Here is a 17,945-nt window from a genome sequence, read left to right on the forward strand (position 1 = left end):
TTTAGCAGGACTCCGAAGAAGCTTCGCACAAGGCAACAAAAAACGCCCCTGGTTTTTATTAAATTTCGATCATTTGATCCCTTTCATTTCATACCCTCCACCGAAGGGGGCTATATCAAATGAAAATATGCCTCATCAACGTGTTCATATTGACAAAAGGGTCATATCAGCGTGCTCAATGATTTAATTTGTTAACATCAAATAGCTTATTAACCAATACTAAATTAGTCAAATAATAGCAAAAAGCCAATCACAATTTCTCAAATAGAATTAATTAAATTCCTGACAATATAAATTCTAGTGGGAAAAAAGCCAAGAGAAATGACATTTTTACAAAGTAAAAAACATGTTGGGCAGAAGTAATTATTGAAAGATTGGACCAACGTATAAAGTTAGTAGACAACCAAATACTAATCCAACACATGTAGACTATTAGTATATGCAAAAGTTAAAAGGCAAATGATGATATTGTCCTGTGCAGAACTATTTGCTACTATTAATCTCATTATATCATTATATGTATTAACAAAAACAACAAGAATCTAAACTTTCGGCAATTACTTTAGAAAAATGTATCTATGAAATGAAAATTTAATAAACCTTCGTCCTTCAGAAATTACTTAGAAGAAATGGATCTACCTAACCTGAAAATCCAATAAATTCTGCATTAATTGTTCCCATCCAGGGTCCATCCATCACAACCCATTTCTTTGGATAGAGAGAACAGAAAATCTAAAATACAACACACTCGAAGTGAGGATTTGCAACCAAATTCGCAAGTTTAAGAAAGATAGAAGACTGATTTTGGTTGCTACTATTAGCTGACAAGCTGCACCATAAAAAACATGCAGATATTTGCTATATCCAGAAACTCAAACAGATTGGTGCATTTTCTCACCCAAAAAATGTGAAGTTTTCCCGTAATTCAGTCTTTATCCCCTTTCTTGATCAATGATATGAATAAAAAACACAATTATGTCAACCAATGCATTAACCTAAACCACATCCCCGGAAAGTAAGCTACGGAATTCCCCAGAAAATATAATTAAAAGAAAGATTGAACATGTCATTCACTATATACATAAAATTTCATTTCATGATTTCTTTTTTTTTAATCCTACATATTATTTATCAGACAAAAGTGCAGGGGAGAATAAAAAAGTAAAGAAAAAATGAAATAACAAAAATAAAAAATACAAACAAATTCTAATGTCTCACCACTTAGCAGATGCCAAGCAATATTTACAGCAGTTCTCCTATATCCAAATCTCTCGTAAAACCAGAAATACTCCTAACAAATCCTTCATTCCCAGAAATTTATATAATCATAAGCAGCTTTATTCTTCATCCTCTCTTTCTATGATACCAACATAATTTGCTCAAACCTCAAAACTGGCACGAAGTACCGAGCCTCTGCCTCTGCTTCTGACCTAAGGTTATGGACTTCCTCTTTGCAAATGCCGGATACAGCAGCTCTTGAAACTTCTCCAGAAACAATGTCCACTCATCCTCTGTCATATCCGCAAGCTTTACAAAGCTAACACTTGCAGGAAGCTGCTCGCTGGCACTCCTATGACCGGATGATGAATTTGCAAAATACCCATTTTCGGCTTTCCCTCCAGAATGCTTCTGGTGATTCTGGGGGCATTTCTCGCCTAGCATGGTACCTTTCAGTGACATGGAGAGTTTTGAAACAGTTGAGATCTTTTCCTGAGAAGAAAGAGTGACTAATTCCTGAGGAGATTCTCCATCACTTTCCTCCTCTCCTTCCTCGATGCACTCATCAAGCTTTGAAAGTGGGATGCGTGCATGCCCATTTCCGAGTCCAGATTGAAAAGGCACTCTAGTAAGAGTAAAGGGATCATCTGTTGCCATCTTTGTGTTGCAACCTGACCCATCTTCATCACAATCTATGTCAAACTGGAATTCGATGTCACCTGGCTCACTATGAGGAGATAGTTCCTCAGTTTCTGCCAACAACTTCCTCGCCTCCAAACAGACCACCTCAAGCTCACTGGGTTCCTCCTCACCCCTGCGGAACTCCCGGGTCATCATCTCACCAATCTCAGCGAGACAGAGACCATACGCAGCAGCCTCCTTGAGGAATATGGTGCAGAGCACTAAGACTCTGAGACAAGCCTCTCGAATCATTGGTAGCTCCATTCGTAGCATGTCACAATCTCGGACAGGATCAAGATTTTCAATGTAAGCAAGCTCATCCTCAGAGAATGGAATTGAAGCCTGTGGCCAATGAATCCATTCAAAGTACGGGTCCTCCAAGGTTTCTGGAAGGCAAAGCCCATGATCAATGGGAATCAACTCCACTTCACCAAAAGCACCAGTGCTATCTAGTTTCCGAACTAACAAATTTCCAGCATGCCTATCCGTGTTAAGAATCCTAATGTCTAATATCCCGATACGATGCACAGATGCAACAGGGAAGCTAGATGTCCCGTGATCACTCGCATCAAAATCATGGGGTATGAACTGCTGGCAAGATGCAATCTTGCTAACCAGCCTCTTCCTGCTGAAATTGTTCCCATTGACCTCATCATTGACATTGAAGATCGAGTGAGTAACCTTAACCAACGCTGTAGGAGGCACATTAGCAAAATGGTCGTAGTCAAGAAGATACGCTGCAACTTCCCTGAACCCTGTCTCCCCAACCCGAACAGACCGTTTCAAACCAGGTTGTCCAAGAGCTTTTCCCACAAATCCTTTTGGGTTATTCGGGGCAAAAGGCTCCTCATCTGTAGGTTTCACAATCGCAACACTCTCGCCCTTGCTGTTCCGGAAATAGTAAGCCCCTCCAAGACCACTATGAACAGGAACAGGATCTATTCCCATCTTGATGGCCTTACTTATGTCATTAACCATATGTTTCATTCTATCAAGGTGGCTCGATTGTCCCAATATCTCAATCGGACCACTCTTGTCCCTTTGCTGGATATCCCTTCCGGAAGGTGACAGGCAGGGCGTCGACGAGCTCCTATGCATTAGATTCCTGGTAAGAAGCAGTGGAGAATCATTGCGAACAGCGCTAAGGTCATTCTTCAAGACCTTATCCCCAAATGTCAGTGAGCTCTCTTCAATCGGGACATTAAGGGCAATCTGCAACCTCCGCTTGACCGTATGGGCATTGTCACTACGATCCAATTCCATCCCAAGGACACATCCCTTCTCGGTCTGCACGAAAACCCGCCTCCTCCCAGCAGGTTGTCTCCCTCCTCCTACTCCCACCGTCTGGTTCCCATGGTACTCTCTGCTAAGTGGGCTCCTTATCACTGCAACAGCCATCTGAGTCTGAACAGGACTCTCTAGCTTCCGAGACATGAACCGGAGCAAAGATCAGAGGAAGGAACAAAGGTGGTGGCAGTGGAAGAAATAAAGCTTCTTCTTCTTTTTCTTTTTCCCTCCACAGTAAATTCCAAACTCGAGAGACAATGATGATTGTGTGAAACTAATGCCTTGGACCCCAACGATCATTAATCACTCGACCCCAAAATTACAGAGTCCAACCTTGCAAGCGAATAACCAAACAAGCAAAAGGGAAACAGCTAGTAACACTAGGTGAATGCAACATCTAGTAGGCCATCATGCCCACATGGCAAAAACCACAAACAAAACCTGCACAAAATACATAGTTAAATGCAAATAATATGGACCATATGATAAGTTAAATGTTCACAAAGAAATATTATACTAACATGTAACACAGAGTACTGAGTTCGATGTATCTCCAGTATAAGTAAATCAGCTACAACCGTTATCTAAATATGAACGTTAATAAACTTCAGGTTTTTTAACATTAAGTAAACATTACTACGCATTTTTCACACGCATGAAAAATTCAAGCAGGGAAATTAATCACAATAAATAACAATTTTGAGAAACCACCACAGCAATAACTTAAATGAATGAACTAATGACTTAATTACTGAGCTAAAAATGTAACGTAATGAACCAGCAAAAACAGTGTAGAAAGATTTTTCTTAAGGTTATAAATGGAAAGCTATAACGAACATACATATGAAAAAATTAATTCACACCCCCCAAAAAAAAGAGCTGAAGAGACATGCTTCGAACCAACCTCCTCTTTCAACAGAATGAAAGTTACAAAAACTTTCTAAAAGATTACAGAAACAATGTTTGAAGGAATCGAAACAAATGAAAATAAATTTAAATACCCCGAAATCGATTGAGCTGAATCTTGGAATCCGAACACCCCCCAATGCCGAGATCTGAACGGAAAAAAAATATCGAAAGAGAAAAAAGAAAAACAAATCAACGGCGAATTCGTGAGGGTTATCGAAGAGAGGACGGTAGAACCGAGTACGAGGTGGTAAGCTACGATGTAAAAATGGTGAGGCAACTCGTCCGAGTTGACTCGGAGGGATTTCTCTTTTCTCGTTCAAGCAAAACACAACACTGAAACAGGCTCGAAGAGACGAAGCCCTCTCTCGTTTCCTTTTATCTCTTTCTATTTTCTTTTCCTTTTTTCTCTTTTTTTTCTTTTGGGCTATTTCTCGTTGTGTTGCTCTCTGGCAGTCTGGCTCACGCGCTGCGAACGTTCTTTAACCCGGTGCGCTGAGGATGGTTAACAAACTAACCCTGGTTAAAACTTGACCACTTTCTCTTTCTACTCTCAGTGTTGGAGTGAGTGGAAGGGTCTAGAACTGGTAATCTGGACTGTTGATATAGGAATTGGAAAGCATATACGAGCCGTTTGATCAACTCGGGGGAACGGAGGGAACAACGTGGAGATAAGGGACTGGACGATGACGTGGGTCACCATCAAACGATTGTTGTCTTCGAATGGAGGGTGGCTTTTTTATTACGTGCGCCGGTACCATCGTCCATTCAGCTAAGACCAACGGACGCTGCCACACTTCGTTGTGAAATTTCAAAACTACCCTCATTCTGAATAGAATATGAAAGGCTGTAAGAACCGAACCTATCAATGAATCCATAAAGTGACTAATTTAATGGTACAATAGTCTAATTTAGGAGTGATAATAGGGTGGGTAATAGTAAATTTTTGTCCTATTCAATTTTATCCTATTTTATAATAATTTGCATAAAATTTTTCTACTTTTATCTATGAATAATAAAAAGCTGAACTCTAACTCGTCATACTCCTATCTGTTCTATAATTATTAAAATTTAACAAATAAAATTAAATTTTAAAATTTATATAACCATCATCATATACATAACATAAATTAAGATAAAATTTAAATATAATATAATATTATTTATTATTTTACTAATTATTTTATATATATTACATATATTATTATATTATATATTAAAATTTTATATATTATATATACCGACAGCGGACAGGGGTGGTATTACCTAAATCCGACCCGTCCTACCCCGCCCCGTCCAAGATCCTGCTCCACAAAACACTTGCCCTGTATTAGAGTGGGTAATTACCCACCCCGAGCGGGTGGGGGCGGAGTAGATATCTACAAATTCGGATAGTGTTGCCACTTGCCATCCCTAGTCTAATCGGAGTTCAATCGGTTTAATTTTTTTTTTGGGTAACTTGTTCAATCGGTTTAATTAAATATAAAATAAAAATATTAAAAATTTAATACATAATTTTAAATATTTAAATTTAATAATTTCAAAACTAATAAAATTCAAAATTTCATAATTTCACATAATTAAAAGTTCACAAACAACTTCAAATGTCAAAATTTATAGGTTAAAACTACAGAAAATCAAAACACACATAAATAACAAATACATAATGTTGTATCACCAAAGAAGACAACATTAACAAACAAATTTTCAACTAATCAAACACACTATTCATCACAAATCATAATCAAAGCCTCAAAGGCATGCACTACTCAAAGTATTTCAATCTACATAAAAACACGTTTGAGATTCTTGGAAAGCATTTTCTTGTGGTTGATGATCACTTTGTGATTGTTCTATCTTTAAGATACAGTCAAAAAATTAACCATCAACAAAATTAACTCGGCAAAAATTATTTACAGAATCATTCATTCAATCATTATTTTAAAAAATCTGCAACTCAAAATAAACAGATATTCAACAAAATCATTCAATTCAACCATTATTTAAAAAATCAACAACTTGGAGTTAAATATTCAACGGAATCATTCATTCAACCATTAATCGACAATTCGGAGTAACAAAATATTCAACAGAATCATTCAATTCAACCATTATTTCAGAAAATCAGCAACTCAAAAAATTAGTAAATTAAAGCAGCTCAGACAACTCAACAACTCAAAATTAAATTGAAGTTGCAGTGCTTACTGGTGACGAGTGAGGAAGGAAAATCATGACGACAGAAAAATGGAAAGTGACGTTGACGGAGAAATGGAAAGTGAGCTCGGACAGAGAACAAGAGAAAACTCAAAGAGCGGCGTTGAGCTCGAATAAAGACAGAGAGAGAGAGAGAGAGCTCTCAAAGAGACAACAAGGATGGCACCTTAAGCAACGGCGACGCCACGAGCTCAACGTAAAGCTTCATGCAACGAAAAAGATGAGGAATGATGAGAAGAGGGCTAAGCAAACCTTCCACAAGCAACAATGGTACCCACAGTTTGTCCCTTCCGATGGTGATGGCACTCTCTACCGGAGAAGATTCCTCTTCGGCGATACTTTAAGAGAAAATGAGGGATGGTGGCTGGGTTCCAAGCAGGTTTAGGGTTGGCTTTGATGAGAGAGAGAGAGAGAGAGAGAGAGAGAGAGAGAGAGAGAGAGAGAGAGAGAGAGAGAGAGAGAGAGAGAGAGAGAGAGAGAGACTTATTCTTATTTTAACTTTTTTTAAACAAAACGACGTCGTTTGAGGGGTATCCACCAAACTGGATAATGCTTAAAAAAATTGGCCGGTTCTGACAATTCATCGGTCAATGACAGATTCAGCCGGTTCTCAAGCCAATTTTTTGCCAAACGGCTCTTAGCATCAATCGAACTGTTCAGATGACCAATTTTTTATTAATCCAATTGAATTGGTTGGTCTGGTTTGATTTTTAAACCATGCATATAATAGTAATACGAATATAGAGTAAAATCCCACCTCAGCCTCCTAATTATTGCTTAAAATAACAATCTACCTTTTATTGATCGAAGAATGACAATGCGGCCCTAACTACTAATTTCATCATACTTTCAAGCCCTTTTGTTAAACTCTTCATCCAAAGTTAATGGATCTTGCCTATTGTAATGTTAACTGATTTTGTGTTAAGGAACCGTTCCAAGGGACAAAACATTTCCCGTCGTGTTAGTAATACGCTGCAGTAAAGTAAGACAAGTAAACCTCTGCAAAAAATTTTATGAGACACGTAAACTCCTAACTAATTATAAACATAGACATATAAATCCATATGAACCATAAAGTATGACAAGTAACTATAATTTTTAACAATATATTGTATCTGCTACACTGGTTGCTAGCTTTGGTTGGTGTGGCAGCCTCAATTTCTTACTTCTCCATCTCCTTCTTTTTTTCTGCAAAATTCTTATATGAGCACACTAAAAGCTATCTCATCAAGTTTAATATTTTTTTCAATCTATTATTCTCTTCTTAAAATTTAATGAAAATTCTATATCCTCCATCTTTGCAATATTCATCTATTAGTATTGTGAACATGATTTTATCAAGCTTTAAACCTCACTCACTTATCTCATTCACAAGCTTCCTTCAAATCATGGATTTTACAAAGGCCATTAATCAGTGCATTATATGTGATCATGTCCGGCCTAATGCCTTGATTGATCATTACCTGAAAATTCTTCAAGGCCAAATCAATTTTTCATATTTGCATTGTCTATCAATCAAAGTAGTAAAAGTAACACCATTCGAGACCAACTCTTTCTTAAATATTTCATCAAACAAAATCCCTGCAACCTAAGAAGAAGAAGAAGAAGAAAAAGCAAAAAAATGAGGCTACTACCAACCAAGACCAACAACTAATACAATAGCAAGTACAATAGCTTGTTAAAATTTAGGAATATTTGTCCTATTTTATAGTTCATTATGGATTTATGTATATATATTTATCTTTAGTTAGGGAGTTAAGTGTCTCAACAAAATTTATTAGAAGTTTACTTGTCCTACTTTACTGCAACGTATTACTAATACGATATGGGACATTTTATCTTTTGGAATGGTTCTTTGACGTAATCTGTTAACGTTATACATAGGTAAGATCCATTAATTTTGAACAAAAAATTTAACAAAAAAAAAACCAAAAAGTCTAACAAAATTAGTAGTTAAAGACTGCACTGTTATTTTTCAATCGATAAAAAATAAATTATTATTTTAAATAATGGTTAGGAACTGAAGTGAAGTTTTACTCTATAAATATATAATGCCTAAATTATATGACTTTAATTTAATTGTACAAACAATATAAAGCATTTTATATAATTATTTAATCATATATTCACATTTATTTTAATAATTATTCATATAATTAATATAAAAAAATAATTATTTTTATTAATATAATATTATATAATTAAATATATATATATAATTATTTTATATTAATAATACATTAAAATTAACTAATAATACGTTAAAACTAAATTCAAATTATATAACTGTACTATTTACTATGTAGTAATATATATTAATAAGCTAAATATATAAATAGTCATTAAAGAAGTAGATATTAAAAAAACGGAAATAAATTTATGTCTTTAAAAAAAGTACTAAGTAAATATACTAAAAATAATTATAAAACTAGGCAAATTAAGTCCTAATTGACTAGGATGAAAATTAACAATAAAATATCAAAAATATAATTTAAAAAAATTATAAATATAAAAAGTACAATTCTTTGTAAATTTAATTGAGGTTTTGGCTTAAAAATCTAATTTTATCAAAATCTTTTTACAAAAATTTAATACCTTTTCTCTTAAAATTTTATATAAAATAAATCTACCTCTGAATTTTCAAGTATTTGTTTTATTTGATATATTTTTTCTGTTGATTATTATTTAATAATGAAGTAAATGAAAAACCGGTAGTCAAACAATTTTAGTGTTGACAAAATAGTATTTGATCTTTGTTTTTGACAAAACAATCCCTAAAAGATTTTAAATTTGACAAGCATGTCTTGAAACTCGTCGAAACACATCTCTGATGAGAGTGCTGCTGAGTTGGCCACGTATGAGATGGTAACATCCCTAAAGTAATTACTTAGGTGTAATTAATAATTAAATTAAATCAATAATAGGTGAAAATTTTACAAACCACACTAAGCTTACCCTAATTTTTCCAAATATTCCCTCCCAAACACACTCTCTCACTCTCTCCGCCATGAGTTAACCCAAACCTGAAAAATTCTCCCTGAACCTTAATCAACTAAGGATCCTTTATCCCAATGCAATCTTTCACTCTTTCGACCATGCGTTGTCCTAAATTTACATATTGAAAGAAAGAACCTATCAATACAATAAATAGTAAAAAATTATCAATTACAGATTAATTTACAATTAAAGAAGTTTAATAACAATATAAAGCTCACTTAGAAGATAAAGCAAACAAATTCAAATATAATAACAAAAAAGCTCATTTATGCAACCTAGTCAGCTTGGACAATGAAAAAGAAGTAAGAGGAGGAGTCAGACAAAGCTAAAAGAAGAGCATCAGAGACAGAGAAGGCACGACATGCAGAAGCAGAGGTGGAGGCAGAGGTCGAGCCATGGCAGAGCCAAGATGACATCTTTAACACAGACAGAAGAGGCAGGGCAGCGACTGATGGCAAGTAGCAAGAAGATACAAACGGTGACTGGCGATGAGTAGCGAGCAGTTGCAATCAGTGATTGGCGGCAAGGAGATGATGCATAGCTGTCAATGAGAGGTGTGGAGATAAGACTGGTGAGTGAGACGTTGCTGCTGTGTGTAAGAATCGGCTTAATCGCATTAGTAAAGATAATAATTTTAAGTGTCTGGAATATATTCAAATTTAGAAGTTTTAATTTGAAAATTTAAAGGTGAAATTTGGTTTCAATAAATTTTACTGAGTTGGAAAATGTATCTTTTTCAAAAAGTTTTTGTAAAAAAAATGCATATTAGCGCTTAAGCTAACAGTATCGCTCTAGTCTGTCCAGTACTGTGTATTTTGGAAAATAAGATTTTGAAAGTTGATTTATTATTTTGAAAGGATAAAAAATAATTTAGAATCGAAAACCGGGTACTATTCTTAAAGGTTTTACCCCCAAAGTGGGCCAAACGGACCAAAAACACTTACCGGGTTGGACCGGGCCCAAGTCCAACATATATATGCTCTAACTAATGAGCTTTGAGCTCATTTTCCAGCCTAAAGAGAGAGAGAGAGAGAGAGGCGCGGTTTGAGAGAAGAGAGGAGAAGAGGTGATGTTACTATTCATCATCACCTTCTGGGAGCCATAACTTAAGCTACAGAACTCCGATTGATGAGCCGTTTGCAGCCGCTCGAAGCTCTCGTCAAGCTCTTCATTTCTATCTAAGAAAATCTGGTAAGAACTCGAAGCTCAAGCTCCAGTTTCCAGCACTAGATTTCTGCATTTTTGGGTTATGGTTTTTTAGTAAATTTTATGATTTTACTTGTTTATGTGATCTCTAGTAACGGATAATTGTTGAGAATTGCCCTAATCCTCTTTTGACAAGGTAAAAATCCTCAAAAACCCTTGTAGTGTTGTATGTTGTAGTTTCTAGATTTTGATTTTGGTGATATATGTGTTGTTAGTTTGAGTTATGGTACTTTTTGGAGTTGTCTTGGCTTTTTGATGGTTTCGTGCATGGAGAATAATCGGCTAATGTATGGTTTTAGTTTTTTTTATGTAATATGTAACATTTCTGGACATTTAGGCTAACTTACCTTAAGATAAGGTTGAATGTTTGGGTATATGTTTAATTGTATGTAAAATTGATGTTTGATGATAAGTTGTATAGAGGTGGATGAAGAATGTTATGATTTATTTGTTGTTGATGAGGGATTGATGATATTGATGATGAGTGGGAGGTTGATAAGGGGTATGAGGGTTATTGATATTAATGATATACTATGATGTTGGTTGAGGTTGATGAGTGTGTTGTTAATTGTGGTAATATGAATGTTGATAATGATTGCTAATATTGAGGTTAATTGATGAGGATTATGAATGTTAATTTTGATGACTATTATTGGAGGATGTGAGTTTTATGAGCATAATGTGAGGAATAAATATTTAGATGGATTTGATTAATATTAGATATTGTTTGGTGATGGTTATTGAATATGATGAAGATTTGTAGTAGTAGTTGATGTTGTTGTTGGTTGATGATGATTATGAGTGTTTATGATGGTTTTGGATGTTGATGATTAAGGGTTTTGATGGTGTTGATTGGTGTAATTGGGATAATATGGATGGTTGTGTTGGGAGAGGAATGGTATGGAGTTCTACGTTGTTTTGGTATGGTTTGGGTTGTGATTAGTTTGGTTTTGAGTTGGGAGGTTTGGTAAAATTGAGGTTTTGTGACTTTTAGTAAAAATAGATTTTTGGTGAATTTTGACGAATTATAACTTGAGCCTCAGTTTTCAAAATTTGTTGAAATTGCTTTAAATTAAAGTTCATTGAAAAATCTTTAAATGGATATAAAGTTGGTAGGAAATGGATTTTGATAGAGGAAGTTATGATTGATGAGAGAACTATTGTATAGTTTGGAATCAATCAAAATAAGAATCAAATCGTTGGTAGCATAGTCCAAACCAACAATGAATTCTCTTAATCAAATGTTTACAAATTCTAATTAACCGAGATCGAGAGTAATTCAACCTCGGGTCGTTCTCCCTAGGAGTTGCAATGAAATGTACAATTATTGGCTATGAGAGAGTGAGATGGGAAGAGAATGTAAATATCAAGAAATTAAATGATCATGCAAGGAATTAAAAGAAAGCAAATAAACATGCAAGGAATGTAAATGGCAACTCTTGGCAAGAATTGGGAAGTTTAGGTTTCCTATCCTAGTTGTGGACTACAAACATGGCAATTGTGTAGAATCAATCCAAACTAGTCAATCCTCCTTGAGAATTAGTCAAAAGAGTGTAATTGATCTCAATCTATAAGTCCTAGTCAATTCACTAATTACTTAGTGAAAGACTAGCGTCAATGGAAATCAAACCAATTAACTATTCTCACACAATGTGGAATGGACATCCACAACTCAATTCCACCCAAACACCCAATTTCTCAACCAAGAGTGTGAAAACTAAACGTGCAAAAAAGTAGACATCAAAGTAATAAAAATAAAAGCAAGTAAACTTCAAATGCAAGAAATCTCTTGGCAAGTAATTGAGAGCTAAGGTTACCTATCCTAGACACAGACCACAAACATATGATGATTATGAAGAGTTAATCCTACTTAGTCAACCTTACATCGAAGATAAGTCAAATAGGCATAGTTGATTTCAATCCCTAAGTCCTATGTCAACACTAAGGGGTCACATAGAGTCAAGGGAGGCCAAATCAACTAACTACTCTAATATATCAAACAAGAATGGACATCAAAGGCTCAAGGATCACCAAAGTCATCAATTTTAAGCCAAGAGTGGAGAAAAACTAAGTAAAAACTAAGCCAAGCATTTTATCAAACACTTGGTGTGCATGAAAATAAAATAATATTAAATGGCAATAAAAATAAATTCTAACTACCAAATGTAAGAAAATCATAACAATAACTAAAGAAAGCAATAAATGAACATAAAACATAAATTGCATTAAATGTAAATTAAAATAACAAAGTGTCATAAACATAAAATAACAAGAGAAATAAAATAGCAAAATAGAAGGAAAGAACAAAGATGCAATAACAATAAATGACAAGGAAAAGTAAATGAAAATAAGAATTAAAAGTAAAAATTGCAAGGAATTAAACTAAGAAACCTTAATTCTAGAGAGAGGGGGGAGCTTCTCTCTCTAGAAAACTACACTAAAACATGATAAAAGCGAAACCTAATTGCTCTCCCCTTCATCCTTCTTCAATTTAGCCTTAAATAGCTTCAAAAAATGAGTTGGATTGGGTTTTAGAGGCCCAAAAATTGCTGCCAGCGAGTTGCAATTAATGAGGTCACGTGCAGGGACCTGTGCGGACGCACAGATGTGTGCGTCCGCACACATGCTGAATCCTGACTTGTGCGTACGCACACTTAGACTTATGTCCACTATAGCAAAATTGCATATCATTTTGAAACCCCAGACGTTAGCTTTCCAATGCCGCTGGAACCGCCTCATTTGGACATCTATAGCTCAAGTTATGACCAATTTAGTACAGAGAGGTTAGGGCTGGCAGCTTTCCAAATCCTTTATTTCTTGAATTCTTCCCTTTTGCATGCTCTTTTCCTCACTTCTTCAACCCATACTTACCTTGGGAACCTGAAAATCACTTAACAAATACATCAAGGCACCAAATGGGATTAAAGTGAATAAAATTGACTAAATTAAGCACAAAAGAGCATGTTTTCACTTTCAAGCACAATTTAGGAAGAAATCTCAAAAGCATGCTATTTAGGTGAATAAATGTGGGTTTATGTGATGGAATCTACTCAAATCAAACCAAAATATATCGTAAAATATGGATTCATCAATTCTCCCACACTTAAACAATAGCATGTCCTCATGCTAAACACAACCAAAGGAGATGAATGAAGGAAAAATAATTTATTTAATGCAACTACTTATATGCATGCAACTATACTAAATGCTATCTACCTATATTTACAATATGATTCCTATTGAGTTTGGCAAAAACAAATAAAAGAATCTCAATCAATCCAAAGTAGAAATTTAGGGCCAAGACAAAGTAAATATAGCAATATGATCAATGTCCAAAGATTTGATTTGAAATTTTCAAATTCATTTCCACAACTTGCAAGAAGATACAAGATAAGGGATGGAAGCATAGAATTGAGTGATCAAACCCCTCACCAGATGTATTTGCACTCTAATCACTCAGTGTGTAGGACTTATTCACTCAATGCTCCTTTAATCATATTTTTCAAAGATTTGCAAGTCGTCTAACAATCAACTAGCATTTGATGCATGAATGCAAATATCATGAGGACTTTTGTGGGTTGTAATAGAGCTTAGGTAAGGGTAGGATTAATATAGTTAATTGGGCTAATAGATTGGATATTTGATTAGCTCATGTATCCCACCTAATCCTATATCATCCTATATACATAACAAAGCAACCTAACTACCTATTTATCCCTTTCTCACATTCACTCATGCATGCTTCTTTTCAATTCAACCAAATATGCATCTCTTATTTACATTCTTATTATTATTTCTTTTTTTTCCTTTTTCTCTTTTTTGTTTTTTTTTTTGTTTTTTTATTTTGTTTTTCTTCTTTTTTTATCATACAAGAGAGATGCATATGTTCCAAGTAATGAATGCATGAATGTTTTCTCACCTTTCCAAATATTTTCAATGAACACCCAAAGCACTAACTACCAAAGTTTTTCCACAAATTCCCCCACACTTGATTAACACACACACACACTCAAGCCCAAGCTAATCAAAGATACAATTCAAGGACATAATAGTTTTTCACTTAGGGTGAATGATGTGCTTATAATGAGAACAAAGGGGAATTAAAAGGCTCAAAAGTGATTTGCAAAGGTAGATGTAAGGGTTGGCTATATGGGTTAGTGAGTTCAAATTCCAAAAAATGGCCTCAATCATACTAAATGCAATTCAAAACATCAAATATAGGACATAAAGACTAAAGCAAATCTAAGATCACAATCATGAAAGGGATGTAACACACAAGAACAAAATTTGTGGTTGAAAATGTGCAACCACACAATTAAAGCTCAAACCTCACTTGGTATTTGTTCAAACTCTTTTCTATGTTCTATATAAAGATGCTTCAAGCAAGTTCAAAAATAATTTTTCAAATCTAATCAATGGAATGCCCAAAAAGGAAATTTCTTGAAAATTCTTTGTTGTTTTAACCAAACTTATTTTCTATACTAAGCAACATTCATATATAACTATCATAAAATCATAATCAAGTAAAGATATATACAAGTGAACCAAGAAAAACATGATGCAATAAAGTACTAACAAATATTCACAAAATATAAATATTAAAACTAGAAAATAATGCAAAGTGTTGAGAGAAAGAGAGAGTTACGCCCCAAAAGTTGTGGATCCTCCCCTACATTTAAATGTTGCACGGTCCTCCATGTATGCACTCAATCCGGGGGTGAAGAGATGCTCTAGGAGACTCCACCTTCAGCTGGTGGATACTGGGGGCTCCGGGTTGCTGTAGAAAACAAGAATTGAGAAAAAGGTCATAGTAGTGTGGTATGATAAAAGACAATGTGTGTATTTTAAATGCGTGCACAATTTAGAACATGGCACATTGGTCGGGTAAAATGATAACCACAAAAGCAAAAGAAAGCATGTTCCTCAATCAAGTAGCCTAGGTTGCAAGTAAAGAATAAGCAAATCTTAAGGCACAAGCAACCCTAGGTAACCACAAAAGTGAATTGAGTATTTGAGATATTGGATATTGAAATTGTGCAAGTGAAAGCGCAAAATTAATAGAAAATGGCACAATTAACAATAACCAATTCAATGATGAAAAGCAAACTACTTATTCATCCTTAGGTGTAATGAAATAATCACATGTATAAGGTGCTTATTACAAAAAGTGATAAGTCTTGATAAGAATCAAGCCAAGTCGACTAAAAAAAATGCAAAGCATTAACAAGGAACAAATACCTTGTTATGTGATTATATTCACTTAAAACCCATGATGACTAAATAGTTCAACTCAATTCACTAAGGTAAAGGTGCACAATTCACGATTAAGATGCCAAACAAGGATATAGTCTAACACATATGGTACCTACAACACATGCATTAAACTTGCAATTCATCTAGGCAATCAACAAAGACTTGATACATAGTGCACATATTCATTAAATCAAAATTCAAGTAAGAAGAAACCCAACAAATATCAAGCAAACACTTGTAATTTATTTAATTAACAAGCAACTAAAGCAAAACTAATATAATTATCAAAGAGAAAAATTAAAAGCAAACAAAACAAATTACCTATGCGTATGCACACTTAGACTTATGTCCACTCTAGAAAATTACATATCATTTTGAAGCCCCGAACGTTAGATTTCCAATGCCGCTGGAACCGCCTCATTTGGACCTCTGTAGCTCAAGTTATGACCAATTTAGTACAGAGAGGTCAGGGTTGACAGCTTTTCAAATCCTTCATTTCTTGAATTCTTCCCTTTTGCATGCTCTTTTCCTCACTTCTTCAACCCATACTTACCTTGGGAATCTGAAAATCCCTTAACAAATACATCAAGGCACCACCTGTGATTAAAGTGAATAAAATTGACTAAATTAAGCACAAAAGAGCATGTTTTCACTTTCAAGCACAATTTAGGAAGAAATCTCAAAAGCATGCTATTTAGGTGAATAAATATGGGTGTATGTGATGGAATTCACTCAAATCAAACAAAAATATATCGTAAAATATGGATTCATCAATGATTATTCAAAATTTGGTGTCAAAATCTAAATTTTGTGCATGCTGCAGAATTTGTGATTTCTGGTTTGTGTGCGCACGCACACCCCTGTGAGTTTTTGAACCTGTGCGCACACACAGCCTTGTGCGTATGCACACACAGGGGAAGGCTTACTGCTGAGAGCGCTAGTACGACCTGTGCGCGCACACAACCAACGAAGTTTGGCAATCTGTGCGCACGCACAGCCCTGTGCGCAAGCACACGTTGGAAGGTGCACTCTGTTAAGGGGCATTCGCATGCCTTGTGCGGATGAACAGAGTTGAAAATTTTACTACCTGTGCATACGCACATATTTGAAAACCGTCCTGGGCGTGTGCGCGAATACCCCTGTGCGTACGTACATGCCTGTTTTTCAACAAAATCCTTGTTTCTAACGGTTTTACCTTCCCAACAAGCTTGTAAACTTTTGTGACACCTATTTAAGACTTTTTGGCTTGTTTTTGAATGTTAAACATAAAGAATGTCTTGGGTGGAATTATCTGGGTATTACCTTGAAAAGTTAGAGAATGGAGGTTTAGGTTTCTGGTGTATTGAGGATGAGTTTGGATGAGAGAGAAGGAAGAGTAGTGAACTTGGTGATTTTTGACAACGAACTGAGAAACTAATGAACTAATGAGTTCGGAATGGAAATTATGAATTGATGATGGTTTTGATGAGTTGAGGACTCAAAAAGGAAAGATGACCTTGATGAATGTTGAGAGCGTTCCAGGCACTATATCCTTAGGTTAAGTGTGGTGGTAATTCAAAGAGGAATGATGATCTTGTTGAATGTTGAGAGTGTACCAGGTATTATATCCTTGGGTTAAGTATGATAGTGTGCAGGGTATTCTGTCCCTGGGATTGAATTATGATTGATAATCTTTTCTGCTGCAAGAGTGTGCCAGGCACTATATCCTTGGGTTGCGCTTGTGAGTATGCCCGACACTATATCCGTGGGGGTGGCAAAAAAGCTACATCTGAAAGGATGTATCGGATTGGCATTTATAGATCGACAAGTGATATCACGAGCCAATAGGACAGGCATTCATCATATGCATCTCTTATGTGTTTGTTTGCTTTGATTACTTGAGTTTGCCTAATTGTGTAATATGCCTACTTGCTTCTTGAATTACTTGTTATATATGATTACTACCTGTCTTTACTTGCTTGCATTATCTGTGATTGTCTGGTGCTGAAGAGGTTAGGTAGGCAGTGGTGATGGGAACACACAGAGGTTAGGTTGGCGAAAACTGTGGGATACAGCGGTGCGATTAGTACTAGTTAGAAATTCCCTAAGTTTAGATGACCTTGTTTACGATTTTTGGTTTAAGTTATTTATTTTGGTAAGGCTTGGATATTCTGTATCGATGTGAAGTTCTAGGATTGCCTTCA

At 35.2% G+C, this 17,945-nt stretch overlaps 1 protein-coding gene across 1 annotated transcript; it reads right to left on the reverse strand.

Moving 5' to 3' along the window:
* Window positions 1-1,069: 1,069 nt before the first annotated feature.
* LOC112801694 (phosphatidylinositol 4-kinase gamma 5) lies at window positions 1,070-4,687 on the reverse strand. The gene is made up of 2 exons (XM_025844601.3): window positions 4,188-4,687; window positions 1,070-3,627 (listed from the first exon to the last, which is right to left on the reverse strand). Exon 2 carries the CDS (start codon window positions 3,331-3,333, stop codon window positions 1,387-1,389), a length of 1,947 nt encoding a protein of 648 aa, XP_025700386.1. The 5' UTR covers window positions 3,334-3,627; window positions 4,188-4,687; the 3' UTR covers window positions 1,070-1,386.
* Window positions 4,688-17,945: the final 13,258 nt, after the last annotated feature.

This window comes from Arachis hypogaea, chromosome 5 (assembly GCF_003086295.3).
Source record: "Arachis hypogaea cultivar Tifrunner chromosome 5, arahy.Tifrunner.gnm2.J5K5, whole genome shotgun sequence".
In the NCBI taxonomy this organism is placed as follows: Eukaryota; Viridiplantae; Streptophyta; class Magnoliopsida; order Fabales; family Fabaceae; genus Arachis; species Arachis hypogaea.

Bases quoted from the DNA above. Each gene is read 5' to 3' on its own strand.
- LOC112801694 (XM_025844601.3), bottom strand. From the start codon at position 3,333: ATGTCTCGGAAGCTAGAGAGTCCTGTTCAGACTCAGATGGCTGTTGCA.